The sequence below is a fragment of the Pogona vitticeps genome, chromosome 2 (genome assembly GCF_051106095.1).
Source record: "Pogona vitticeps strain Pit_001003342236 chromosome 2, PviZW2.1, whole genome shotgun sequence".
NCBI lineage: Eukaryota > Metazoa > Chordata > Lepidosauria > Squamata > Agamidae > Pogona > Pogona vitticeps.
Genome location: NC_135784.1, coordinates 22,353,421 through 22,367,104, shown reverse-complemented (window position 1 = coordinate 22,367,104; position 13,684 = coordinate 22,353,421). Strand labels below are relative to the sequence as shown.

The following is a 13,684-nucleotide window of genomic DNA, read 5'->3' as shown; positions in this document are numbered from 1 at the left end:
CCTGGCCACCAGCACAGCTACTGGTGAAGGCTTCTGGGAGTTGTAGTGCAATAACCTCTAGGGTTCCCAAGGTAGGGAACTACTGCTCTAAGAGAGAAGGAATTTACCAAATGAAAGGAAAAGTGCACGAATGGCCTAATCTGCATTTATAGATTAATTATATAAACAAGGAAGCTGCCATTCCCCATCCAGTTATATACCAAATAAATGTTTTGGATTTATTTGGTATATAACTGCTCTGAGATTCTGCTTGCCTCAACTATGCAAGGGTGTGTGGGTTGAGAGAGAATAAAATGATGTATTTATGTGGAACCTCCCCCCCCAAGCTTGCATTAGTCAAGGGGGCCCAACTTGAAAACATATCTTCCAAACCACATGCTGGAAACTACCCAGAACGTGGTGACTACATACTACACTGTAGAAACCACCCTCAATCCTGAGGTTTCCATGTTGGGTGGGGGGCTGAGTGGCAACAGAACTGACTGGGGGGAGGGAAGCTGACAGTGATGGCCTTGTGGATAGGGGTTTACAATGGGGCAGTGATGGTGGAAGAGACCTCAATCCCAGTGGGCCCCATAAGAGCCTTGTCCGTTGGCCCAGTAGGGCTGGGTCCTAGTCCCATGTCTGCTTCTGCCACAGATTCCAAGTGGACGAAAGAGAAACAGGGCGAAGGACAGCCAAAAGCTGGCATGGAGGAAGATACTCCGAGGAAAGAGGGAAGCTGTGCAGATAGTGAGGATTTCATAAAATTGAAGAACCATTGAGTTGGAAGGGGCCGAGAAGGCCGTCACATCCAACCCAAGATAAAATCTTAAAACACAGAGAAGAACAAGCTTTGCTGAGGGAAATTCCAACCCTATTCAGATCTGCTCTATAACTAGGGTGCTGCACCCCAGCTTTTATTTCTGTACAACTGTTCAGTTTTCACAGCCTGTGCTCCCCAAAACTAGCCCTGCTCCCCTCAGATGCAGCAGAAGGTGCTGTGTGGCTCTCCTGTGTTGAAGGAAAGACTCAACAACCAGAAAGCAAGAATTTCTCATGGAAAGAAAACCATCTTGTCCTTTGCCTCAGGCCGCAAAATATCTTAGGCTGTCCCTGTCTCCAGTGGAAGGGGGAGGCCCCAAAGTCACGTTCCTCGCTCTGTCCCCTCACAGAAAGTACAACGGAAGAGTATACCAAAAGGGATTACAGTGGACCCTTAACTTACAGACGGCTTGACTTGCAGACTTTTTGAGTTACAGACTTCTCTGGCCGCAAAATTTAGGTTTGACTTGCACACTGAGATTTGACTTACAGACCAGAAAAAAACCAAAATGGAACAAAAATGGCCTGTTACGGGATTAATCGGTTTTCAATGCACTGTAGCTCAATGGAGACTTGATTTACAGACTTTTTGACTTGAGAACCGCCTTCCAATACGGATTAAGTTCTCAAGTCAAGACCCCACTGTATGTGGGTATATGAACAAAATCCCTGGATGAATAACACCAAAATATATCAAAAAGTGATTGTATGGCTTTTAAAATGGTCTTTAGCAAAAGAAATTCTGTGGCCTCCTCCCCTGTTTAAAAACCAATCTGCGCAAACAGCATATTAAAAAAAATCTCTGGACGAATCAGATAACTAAGCATCACAGGTGTTCTTTGAATGCTCCCTGCTTTACCCACTGATCCATGCATATAGAAAACTAGCTCACCAGGAATATGGTGGTAGTATAATTTTCTCCTCAGCATCTAGATTTCTAGATGCAAGGGGGAGTGCTTGCTTGTTTTTAACATGCGACTTCCATATTATACAAGCCATGCCAGAGTAGAATGTTTCTCCCTGACCTTAAGATTTTTATGGGATGATTATTGTTTCTTCTTTTTAATATAGAGATTATTATTTTTTAACTGTGCCTATAATCCTTCCCCTCAATCTAAAGACGTATAACCCAGCAATAATTTTCCCATGGGGCTGCCATTTGCACAGATTGGTTTTTAAGATTTTTGGTATCTTCCCCCTCCTATGCATTTCTTGCTTTTTGATGATAATGTGATCACGCCCTGTTTCGATTACAATCAGGAATTTTAAGTCTTTTCTGCCGCATGGTTTATTTTTCATCCGTCAAAATGTTCTAAGGTCCGTGTTAAGCTCTTTCCTCCACCCTCTTAGGCCTCCGTGGGGCTCCCTTCCTGTCCAGATTCACTCAGGTTTAAGAAAATCAGATAACCCACAGTAGCTTTTCCTACGGTGTTGATTTTGATATGGCTTTTCCTGTGAGAGGTCAGGCCAGCTCTCTGGCTGAATCTTTTCCCACACTCGGCACACTTATAGGGCTTCTCCCCCGTATGGATCCTCACGTGGGTCATGAGGTTCCCCTTTTGGCTGAAGGTTTTCCCGCAGTCCGAACACTCGTACGGGTTCTCCCCCGAGTGGATCCGCTTATGGGCGATAAGGTTCCACTTCCGATTGAAGCTTCTCCCACAGTCTGAGCACTTGTAAGGGGTCTCCCCTTTGTGGATCCTCTTGTGCCCCGTGAGGTACTGCTTCTGGTTAAAGCTCTTCCCGCATTCGGAGCATTTGAATCTCCTGTCCCCTGTGTAGCTTAGCTCGTTTGGGGTGAGGCTGGAACTCTGAAAGAAGGTCTCTCTACAATCGGAGGTCTTGAACGTTTTGTCACCGGCAGCAGTGGCTTCACATTTAAGAAAGCCACCATTTGCTCTGAAGCTGCCATCACCGTTAGCGGGTTCTTTACCATCCTGAACTGCTTGAACCTGGACTTTGGTTTCTTTCCCATGGAAGGGGCCTTCCCAGCAGACTTTAGCTTCATCCACCTTATTTTTTGAGTCTTCCTCTTGCTTGCTTGATGTCCTCTGTTGACCCCAAAGCGTGGCTTCCTCTTTGTAATGTTCGAAAACCAGCCCAATTCTCACAGAGGCATCGTGTGGTTCCACCTGATCTGAGCTTTCCTGATGGTGAATGCTTTTTCCCATTTGCCCATCATCTGCAAGGAAGAAAAAAACAAATTGGAAGCATAACAACAGCCAGAATGAGAGATAGGAGTTTCAGATTTTCTGGATTACCCACAGCATCCTTCTGCATTCTGGAAGTTCTGTCTGCTTTGCAGGCACTTTACAGACACCTAAATTTGGCTCACCTGGGAGAAAGGCCTAGAGCAGAGGGCTTTGAGGGCCTCGCTAGGCCTAGCTCCGCTCAAAGCTTCTCACTCAGAAAGTTTCCAGCTAGAAGTGGGGCTGAAATGGGAAGCTTGGCTTAGCTAAGCCTCCAAGCTTTCTAATGTAGGCTTTTCTCCCAGGTGCCTCACATTCACGTACTGTATTTGTAATGTGAGAATAGTTACAGATGCTGTCTTAAGTTTCTCCAGGAAAAGTCACAAAATAAAATAAATAACGTTTACCAATGATGGTGATGCCATGTCCATTAAGTGGTATTTTAAAAGGTCACTTTTAAAAATTTGTAAATATATTTATTGGATTATAATTGTTTTTTACCCTGGTTCTCTCACTGTGGCTTACCTCACAGGAAGGTTGTGATGATGATAAAGCTGGAGTGGGGTCTTGGAACCAATCCCCCAGTGGATACTACAGTCCTACTGTATTGAATTTATTGGAGGAATGACAGAATATAATTGTAATGAATAAGAATATAGAGTAGGACCCCCATATCTGTGAGGGATCGGTTCCAACTCTCCCTGTGGATGCTGAAAAATGAGGATGAGAGCAAACACTGTTATCATAGTAAATGCTATACATCAGTGGTCCCCAACCTTTTCGACACCACAGACCAGTTGGGGGAAGACGGGGTCCCTGTGTGGGGAAGGCGGGACAGCCTCCCGTGCTTGCACGCATGTGTGAAGGGGTGGGGCGCACTCACACAAGCATGCACAAAGGGGCAAGAGGGGAGTGCGTGCGGGGGTGGGTGGGAGATCTGTCTCCATGGCCCAATCCAGCCCAGGCCACAGACCGGCGTTGGGCTGCGGACTGGGGGACTGGGGAGCTCTGCTATACATAGCATGGTCTCTCGCTTTCTCTAATGGCTAATTCTGATAACTACATTGTTAGAAATATATATTTTGGGGATTTTTCTTTTAATAATTGTAATATTTTCAGACCATGGATAAATGAATCAGCGGACAGTGATCCTGTGGATAAGGGGGGCCCTACAGAAAAGCCAGAATGGTTGTGCTCACACTCTAATTACTGTTTTGATAATTAGCTGCCCAGAGTAGACATCGGTCTAGGTGGGTGGGGTATAAATCTAACAAATAAATAAATAGATGGAGCCTCCAGTGACTGCATCTCCTTACCTGCAGAGCTTCTCTCTTTCCCTTGCTCTTGCTTGGTGGTTCTGCAGACTCCCCTGTTCCACAAGTCGGATGGAGCCAAGTCTGCATCAGAGGAATTTGAGGCCCCTTCTGTGCAAGGGGATGGCACCTGGAGGAACGGAAAGGGCAAGAAAGAACGCCTTAAGGGTGCAACTACATTGGAAATCGTCCTGCTCTCTGGGCAGCAGCAGTTCAGGGGGTTAATTTCAATGTACTTTCCATCCCCAACCTGACGTAAAGCTAATCACGATGTGACCCGACCCTTTCCCATGTCTACCTTGTACGTTTTGTTTCGCCAGCAAAGTTGCACTTTTGGGTGAGATTTCCACTTTCGTTCTTTCACTTTCCGGCTTGTGTGATCCCCTGTATTGGTCTTTCAGAGTGGTAGGGTATCTGTGTCCTGACCACGCTGAGGATGACGTCTTCACAGTGGGATGGGTTGAGATGGTTCAGCATTATTTGCTTCAAGCCCTAATTCCTGTTGTTGTTATGAGCCGTCAAGACAGCCCTGACTTACGACAACTAAATCAATAAGCAGCATCCAGAATGTCCTGCCCTCAACAGCCCTGCCCATCTCTTGCAAATTCAAGCCTGTGGCTTCTTTTAGGGAGTCATTCCATCCCGTATTTGGTCTTCCTCTTTTCCTGCTGCCTTCCACCTTTCCCTGCATTATTGTCTTTTCCAGAGAATCCTGCCTTCTCAGGATGCGCCCAACATAGGATTGCCTCCATTTCAGCATTTTTTTGGCCTCTAGATATAGTTCACACTTGATCTGATCTTGGTTCCCTTTGTTTATCTTTCAGGCAATCTAGAGTATCCGCAAAGCTTGCTCCTCTCCTCCAGCACCACATTTCAAACGAATCAGTTTCTTTCAGCTTTCTTAGCTGTCCACCTTTCACACTCATACGTGGTGATTGCAAATACAAGAGTGTGGATGAGCATCAAAGACATTCCCTTAGGTTTGTTTTTAGTGTTGATTTCCTAGTTCAGCACTACATTGGTTTCAGAGTTTTGTGAACCACTTTGGTCCCCTATGGCAGTGGTCCCTGACCTTGGGCCTCCAGATGTTCCTGGACTGCAGTTCCCAGAAGCCTTCACCACCAGCTGTGCTGCCTGGGGTTTCTGAGAACAGCAGTCCAAAAACTTGCTGTACAAGAAGTCCCATTAGAGTTCATGGATCTTCCTTATGAGTGAGAAAGGCCAACCAGTTCCCAAGCCATCAAGATTTAGGAACTTTTTAGTGTATTTATACAGCTTCAACTTGAGTCGAGGTTTTTGAGCTGATTTCTAACTGTTTTAACAACAGCTTTTGGCTTCTTATAAGAGGCACTTAGAAACCCCTGAGTTTTTGTAATTGACATGATTTGCACATGCAGGCCCATCCATGTGGGGTTCATAGGGGGAGGGACAGCTTGAAACATTACTTTTGGGAGTTGGGGAGAAGTTATGTTACTTTGTGCTTATAATAAGTAGTGGCCAGAATCCTATTACTTCATGTATCGGGGTGTATACATACGCTTCATTTGGCAGACTTTGAAATTCTAACACCAGGATGGAGAGCCTTTGACCCTTGCTGGATGATGGGAGTTGTAATCTAGCCACATCTTTAGAGATACAGAACTCATCTCTTGGACTAATTAAAAACCAGACCCTTTGAGATTCCAACTTCTCACCTGCTGCCCCCATTTTTTGCTATCTCGACGCCCCATCAGAAAGCCCTCTGCCAGGGCCACTGCCTGGTGGCAGCTCTCTGGACCGCCTTCTCGGACCCAGCTCTGCATTTCCAGGGGCAGGATGGTCAGGAACTGCTCCAGGACCAGCAGCTCCAAGATCTGCTCTTTGGTGTGCCTCTCCGGCTTCAGCCACCGATGACAAAGCTCCTGCAGCCGCTGGCAGACCTCCCGGGGCCCTTTGGCCCCTTGGTAACAGAACTGCCGGAAGAGCTGGCGTCTCATCTCTGAATGGATGCCGGCGCCCTCGCTTGGAGCCTCTTCCTTTACTTTCCCAGTGAAGTCTGGGCTTCTGTGAGCCTTTGGGGCTTCTCCACTGAGGTGTGGCAAAGCCGGGACCCCCCATCCTCTTCCGGACCACTGAGTGGCACCAACAAAAGTCGGTAAATCCTTCACGTCCTCTCCTGCTGCTGCTTGGGGCTGGGTTCGAGGGTCAGGACCCTGCACACTCTTCGGCCACGGGGCTTCCCAATGCTGCCGCCACCCCTCTTCGGGTTCCTGTTTAAGAAGCTGCAGAGGAGCCTTACTTGAGACGGTCCCGATACTCTCCGTATGGACTGTCTGTGGGTGTCTTTTCCCTTCCTCTGGCACCACGTCCCGTAGTTTGGAGCTAGCCTCGTCCTGCTCCTCCATTTCTCAACCTGGTGGAGCCACCGCTATTGCGTTTCCCAAAGTGTTCCAAAACTCCAAGTCTCCTGTTTCCAATGCAGGACAATCTTAAAACTGCTGGGGACAGCACCTTTTGAAGTTGAGGCTTCCTTTTGGGGGAGACAAATGAGGTTCTCTTCTCCAACTGCAGGAGGTGGTCGCAGCTTTCACTTAGGAAGATCGGGTCTCCTGCACAGGGAAAGGGAAGGAATGATTTATTAGTTGCAATGGCAGATAGTTCACCTTTTCTCCAGTGAGCTCCAGTCTGTCTTCTCATAGCTTCATCCTTACAGAGTTTGCAGTCCAGAGTCATTATCTTCTCATGTGCCTGTGGCACAGTGGTACAGTAACAGACTGGAATATAAGAGGTTGTTGTTGTTTAGTCGTTAAGTCGTGTCCGACTCTTCGTGACCCCATGGACCAGAGCACGCCAGGCCCTCCTATCTTCCACTGCCTCCCGGAGTTGGGTCAAATTCATGTTGGTCGCTTCAATGACACTGTCCAAGGGGGATATAAAATATCCAGATTCAATTCTCCACAGAGTCATGAAACTCATTGTGTAATTGTACACACACTCCCTTTTCTATATACTGTACTGTATTATCTACTCTTCTGTAGCTAGAGGATCCCACCAAACAAGCAGGGAATGTTAATTTGGTGCTCCCTGCCATTAACATTTGGGCTCCTGAATGTTAATCCACACCACTGTCACATCAAAAAAAGTACCCTTTATTTGCTCTAGTAGTATATACTCTGTTAAATTAGCCAAGGTTTTGTTTTTTTATCCGATCTCTTGAACTTCCCTTACGACTCACCCTTGCCCCCGTCTCCTTTACTCCTGCAAGTATTTCATCAGCACAGAACAGTTCAGGATGATTGCATTAATTTCCCCTGCAAGTAAAGTGATGCTCAGGACTATACAACAAAGATTTCTAACTTCCTAGGGAGCGAGAAAACCAGATGTTCAAGCTGGATCCAGAAAAGAAAGAGGCCCTAGAGAGCAAATTGCAAATGTATGCGGGCCACTCCAAAGGATTTTATAAGACAAATCCATTTGTGCTTTATACGTTTTACAGATTTCACGGTGTGGATCATGAAAAGCTATGGATTAAAAGAAATGTGTGTGCCACCACATTTCATCCTTTTATGTATAACCTATACTCTGGACAAGACAAATGAGACAAGGATATATTTAGATCTCTGTCAATTCACCTGAGTCAATTCTTTCTATTTATGTGAGTGATGAATGTAATTCTTTGACCGTTGCTGTTGCAGGTTTTCTATCTACAATTTTGAAGCTGTCCCCTTCTTCTTGCTTCCATTTTGTGTAATTTTATTTTTCCCATTTTGCTTGTGTTGTTGTATTTTGTGAATGCCATTAAAGGTTTCAGAACCAGAACCAGATCTCTATCTGCTCAAACCATATGTGGAGCACATCACCCCAAAAAACTGGATTAGTTTCATTTGAAAGACGAGTGAAGATTGGTAGAAGAAACATAATTCATTTAAGGTATGCGGATGAAACCATGTTATGGGCAAGAAGTAGGAATGACCTGAAATTATTGTACTAGCAAAGCTGAAAGAAGAATGTTCAAAAGCATGACTCGCAGTTTATCATTTTTTACGAGCCCACATATCGCCTCCAACTTACGGTGACCCTGTGAATGAGCGATTCTCCAAAAGGTCCCATCCTCAACCGCCCTGCTCAGCTCTTATAAATGCAAGCCTGTGGCCTCATTTAGGGATTCAGTCCATCTCGTATTTGGCCTTCCTCTTTTCTTGCTGCCTTCCACCTTTCCCAGCATTGTTATTTCTCCCAGAGAACCCTGCCTTCTCGGGATGTGTCCAAAGTAGGACAACCTCAGTTCTCATCAGTTTTGCCTCCAGAGATAGTTCAGACTTGATTTGATCTACGCCCCAATTATCCATCTTTCTGACAGCCTGGGGTATCCTCAAAGCTCTCCTCCAGCACCATATTTCAAATGAAATAAGTTTCCCCTTCCATTAAGATGGAAGGGGGGAAAATCATGACTGCCGAACAACTACCTAATTTTCATGTCAACCATGCAGAAATTGACATTCTAAAGATTGTCTGTATCTCAGTTCAATCACAAGCCTAATGGAGACTGAAGCCAAGAAATTGGAAAAAGATGGAGATTCAGAAGGTAGCTATCAAAGAACTAGTATAAGGAGAGGTGTAATTGGCGACGATGGCGTTCCCAATTCCAACGAACAAAGAGAGAGATAATGAAGAATGCTGTAAGAAAAAGTTAAATCGTTAAAAAGGAAAAGCATTGGAGAAAAGCTTCACAGATGCCACGGTCTGCCAGAAAAACAAAGAAGTGGGCTCTACATCAAAGCAATCCTGAACTCCCACCAAACTGTTTTGGACATATCATGAAAAGACAGTATTAACTGGAAAAAGGCAATAATGCTGAGGAAGGCAGTAAGAAAAGAGAAAGGCATGACACGAAGTAGATTGACTCAACAAAGGAAACCACAGCCTTTACCTTTTAAGACCTGATGTGTAGTGTTAAAAGGCAGGACACTTTGGGGTTGATTAATTCATAGTTTCAAGCACCTTGACAGTGTGTCACGGGAACAAAATCTTGTTCTAACTCTTCTTGATCTCCAACTTTCTTTACCCTGAGGGATTGGATTTTCATCTCAATAGGTGATCAAGGTTCGAATCAAACCCCTGTAACATTTTAGTGCAATTGTTTTCCCGCCCTTTCCTTATTTTAATCTTTGGGGGGATGCTGGCTTTGTTTTTGTGTTTGTGTGTGTGTGGGGGGTTTGATCTCCTAGACCAGTGGTTCTTAACCTTGGGTTACTCAGGTGTTTCTGAACTGCAACTCCCAGAAACCCCTGCCAGCACAGCTGGTGGTGAAGGCTTCTGGGAGTTGCAGTCCAAAAAACACCTGAATGACCCAAGGTTAAAAACCACTGTCCTAGACCTAGCAGATTCGGTTCAGCCACTTCTCCCTTCTCTCCCCTGAGACTCCCTTGGTGGCTGTTGCTGGTGCTGCTGTGTCTGCGTTTGCATTCCCACACACCCTTAACCCCATCCTCTCCAATTCCTTTGGCGACAAGTTCTCGGCTTCCAGCGCTCCCCCCCTCCAACCCTGGTCCCTTGGCGGGCATCCTCTTCTTACCTCTTCTTTGCTGCCTTTTAGCAAAGGCTCTGCACCAGGCACAGCTGGGAGGAAAGAGGAGGCGAATCTCTGGTCCAGACCCCCTGTCTCCCCTGTCCACCTAAAACAAGTATTTATGTTTATGATTATTATTCATTTTTGCAAAGCTAGCTTCCCATCAGTGCTTCCCCACCCCTTAGGGATGGAAGGGGGGGAGAGAAGGAGGAAGTCGCTTTCCAGTGGTCCTCCTCCACCCCAGGCTTCTCCTCTCCCCTTCTGACATTACTAGGCCTCTCTAGAAATCACCGTTCGACTTGGTGGATTTAACCTCTTCCCACCCGTCGCCACAGCATTTCCCGCAGCTTCCACTCGAGCTCTCAGCTTCTCAACCTGTGAAGACTTCCTCGCAGCAGGAGTGAGGAATGTGGGGTCCTAGCTGTTGCTGGACTACAGCTCCCATCAGCCAACAGAACCCCTGGTGAAAATCCAAGATCCTCTGGAAGGGACTCTACTGTGCCCAGCCCTGCTTGATAGAGTCTTACCTATTTGAAATACTGGACACCACCAGCAATCATTAGGTCAGACTGCACAGGGAAGCCATTGAAATCCACAAACACCAGCAGAACTTCAACAAGAAAGAGGAAAGTGTGAAGCTCAACAAAACTTGGCTCCCAGCTCTCAAAAAAACAGGTCAACAAATTCTACCCAGCCACAAGGACAGGGGATCACTACACACAAAAGACCAGCTAATGACACCCATCAACCACAGTGACAGATAATCTCTTCTCCTTATCACAACAATACACCCACAACAAGACACACTAATCACCCATCTACAGAAAAAGCCAAAAACCTATCTCATAGCCATAAATACTGTACTCCCAAGCCAACTACACCAGAGCACAGTGTGCTGTCCTCTGAAGATGCCAGCCACAGAGATTGGCGAAACTTTATTTATTTATTTATTGGATTTTTACCCCGCCCCTCTAGACCATGTCTACTCGGGGCGGCTAAGTTGTTAGGAAGAACAACCTTCAGAACACGACCAAAGAGCCCGAAAAACTCACAACAACCATCTTACCTATTTATTTAAAACAAATTTAACCCCGCCTTTCTCCTTGAAAGGACCCAATTTCTCTAGATTTCCGAGAAGCAAACAACGTTTTTTTCTTTCCCATGCATCTTGCGTGGGCTTGGAGGCCGATAGAGAAAAACAATGACTGATTTTGTGGGTTGATGCCATAATCGTGGAGTAAACAAGGGGCCGGACCTGCTTTTGATTGTGGGAAAAGGCAAGGGGGAAATCCAGGTAAATGGGTCTCAAATCCAAGTGAGACCCATCTGTCTAGGTCAGTGGTTCCCAACCTTGGGTCCCCAGATGTTCTTGGATTAAAACTCCTAGATGGCAAAAATGTACTCCGTGGTTGGAGCCCCAAAGAGCTTACATCCCAATTAACCTTAATTATGGCATACATTTATATGTGGGGAGTTTTTTCAAGCCCTATGCTGCTGCTCATGGTTGTGGAAGGCCAAGTGCCATGGGCAACTTTTCTTTAAGGGTTTGCATTGCTGTTCAATGATTTAGGTCTCTGGCCGTGGAGTTCAATTCCCCACGGTGCCTCCTTAACAGGGGTAGGTCTTGATGATCCGTAGGGTCCCTTTCAGCTTGGCAGTTCTAAGGCTATTATTATTATTATTATTATTATTATTATTATTATTATTATTATTATTATTATTATTATTATTATTATTATTATTATTATTATTATTATTATTATTATTATTATTATTATTATTATTATCATCATCATCATCATCATCATCATCATCATCATCATCATCATCTCCCCATTTCCGTCTCCTTTCCCCGATACTGTCATTCACCAACCAAGCAGTCTCATAGCTTGGAAATGTTAGCCTGAGCACTAACGTATTCACATTCAATTATTCAAGACATGTTGATCGTTAATGTTAAAGCACTTAAGAAGAAATCAATCATATTACTGTTTTTTTAAAAAAAAAATCAATTAAAATAACTAAAATTAGCCCAAAGGCCAAAGCCTCCTCCATTTTAAACCAAAGGTAAGAAATTAAAATGAAAATGTGTCATGGAAATCATTACTTTAAGAAAAGAAAGCGTTTATTTATTTATTTTAGTTAGTGTCATTTGCAGGCCACCTTTCTCCTAATAAGGGGACTCAAAGCAGCTAACATGGTTGGCACACATTAGAAAATAATGCTTAGCACCGTTGCTGATTTTTTACACACTTTCCCAGGTGCGGGATGACCCCGACCACTCAGCTTCCATTCAGAATCATGACTACCTGCAGTGAACAACTGGAAAGGATTTTGCGTCCCGTTTGTTATTTAAACTTACAAAGAAGAGCAATATTAAAAACAAAAGTAAAACAAGACTGTTCTGGACACTGCACTTTAAGAAAGATGGCAATAACCTGGAGCTAGTTCAGAGGGAAGGCAACAAGGAGGATCAGGGGACTGGAAACCAAGCCCTAGGAGGAAAGACTGAAAAAAACTCAGCATGTTTAGCTTTGAGAATAGAAGACTGAGGGGTTATCTTTTCAAATTATGACCATAATCCATTCCAGAAGATGGTCATAACTTGAAATGGTTGTAAGTCGAAACACCACTTCCCATAGGAATGCATTGAAACCCCATTAATCCGTTCTAGCAGGGAAAAATACAGTAATCACACACACACAAAAACCCCACTCCAAGCCTCATCGGAAGGCAATGGGGCTGGGAAAAATAACAATAATACATAATTTTAAAAAACCCACACAGCCAGCCCCAGTGGAACGCCATGGGGCTGGGAGAAAAAAAAATCAACTCCCCCACAAAAATGGGAAAACACACACACACCAAAAATAAAAAAACCACAGCACAGAAACATAACCCCCCCCCAAACCCAAAACCACCCTGCAAAACCCTGTAAATGTACTCACCAAGAAGCAAAAAGCAGCATCAGGCAGTCCGAAGCCTCTCCAAAAATGTGCACACACTAACCATTGGGGCGAAAGAGCTACAAAGAAGCTCTTCGCTAAACAACAGTTAGCCCTCTAATTTGATTTTTTCCATCCCTCTTTTGATTGCAACCGAAAGCTCCGGCCGCAAGTCAAAGCAAAATTTTGCGACTGGAGCTGGTTGCAATTTGAAATGGTGGTAAGTCGAGGCACCACTTGAAAGGCTGTCATACAGAGGAGGGGCAGAATCTGTTCTCACTCATTCCAGAACACAGAACACGTGATATTGGGCTCAAGCTACAGGAAGCCAGATTTAGGCTGAATATTAGGAAAAAACTTCTTCACTGTTAGAGCAGTACAACAATGGAACCAATGACCTTGGGAGATGATGAGCACCCCAATGCTGGAGGCATTCAAGAGAAAATTGGACAACCATCTGATTTCTTTCCCTGCATTGAGCAGGGGGTTGGATTGATGGTCTTATCAGCCCCTTCCGAGTCCATCATTCTGTGATAATACAATAAAAATCCCTTTGGTGATCCAGTCATTTAAAGCAGTGGTTCTTAACCTTTGTTACTCGTATGTTTTTGAACTGCAACTCCCAGAAACCCCAGCCAGCACAGTTGCCGGTGAAGGCTTCTGGGAGTTGCAGTCCAAAAACACCTGAGTAACCCAAGGTTAAGAACCAGTGATTTAAAGCAAAGCCTGCCTGAAGGGAATGGTCTTTGCATGCTTGCAGAAGGACTGCAAAGATGGGGCCACCATGGCTTCCAGTGGAAGGGAGTTCCAAAGTCTGTGCGAAGGCCCTTTTTCGTGTCCCCACCCTACACGCAATTGCTGGCTAACGTGAATTAATATATGCTC

At 45.0% G+C, this 13,684-nt stretch overlaps 1 protein-coding gene across 1 annotated transcript in view; it reads right to left on the bottom strand.

The window, feature by feature from the left end:
* LOC110090644 (uncharacterized) overlaps window positions 1-10,116 on the bottom strand; it is a 28,399-nt gene extending 18,283 nt beyond the window's left edge. Inside the window, exons 1-4 of the mRNA XM_078386826.1 lie at window positions 9,861-10,116; window positions 6,001-6,894; window positions 4,310-4,436; window positions 2,154-2,986 (exon numbers count right to left, since the gene is read on the bottom strand). Coding sequence (XP_078242952.1) covers window positions 2,154-2,986; window positions 4,310-4,436; window positions 6,001-6,690 — 1,650 coding nt within the window. The 5' untranslated portion in view covers window positions 6,691-6,894; window positions 9,861-10,116. The remainder of the gene's footprint in view (window positions 1-2,153; window positions 2,987-4,309; window positions 4,437-6,000; window positions 6,895-9,860) is intronic.
* Between the last annotated feature and the right edge of the window lie 3,568 nt (window positions 10,117-13,684).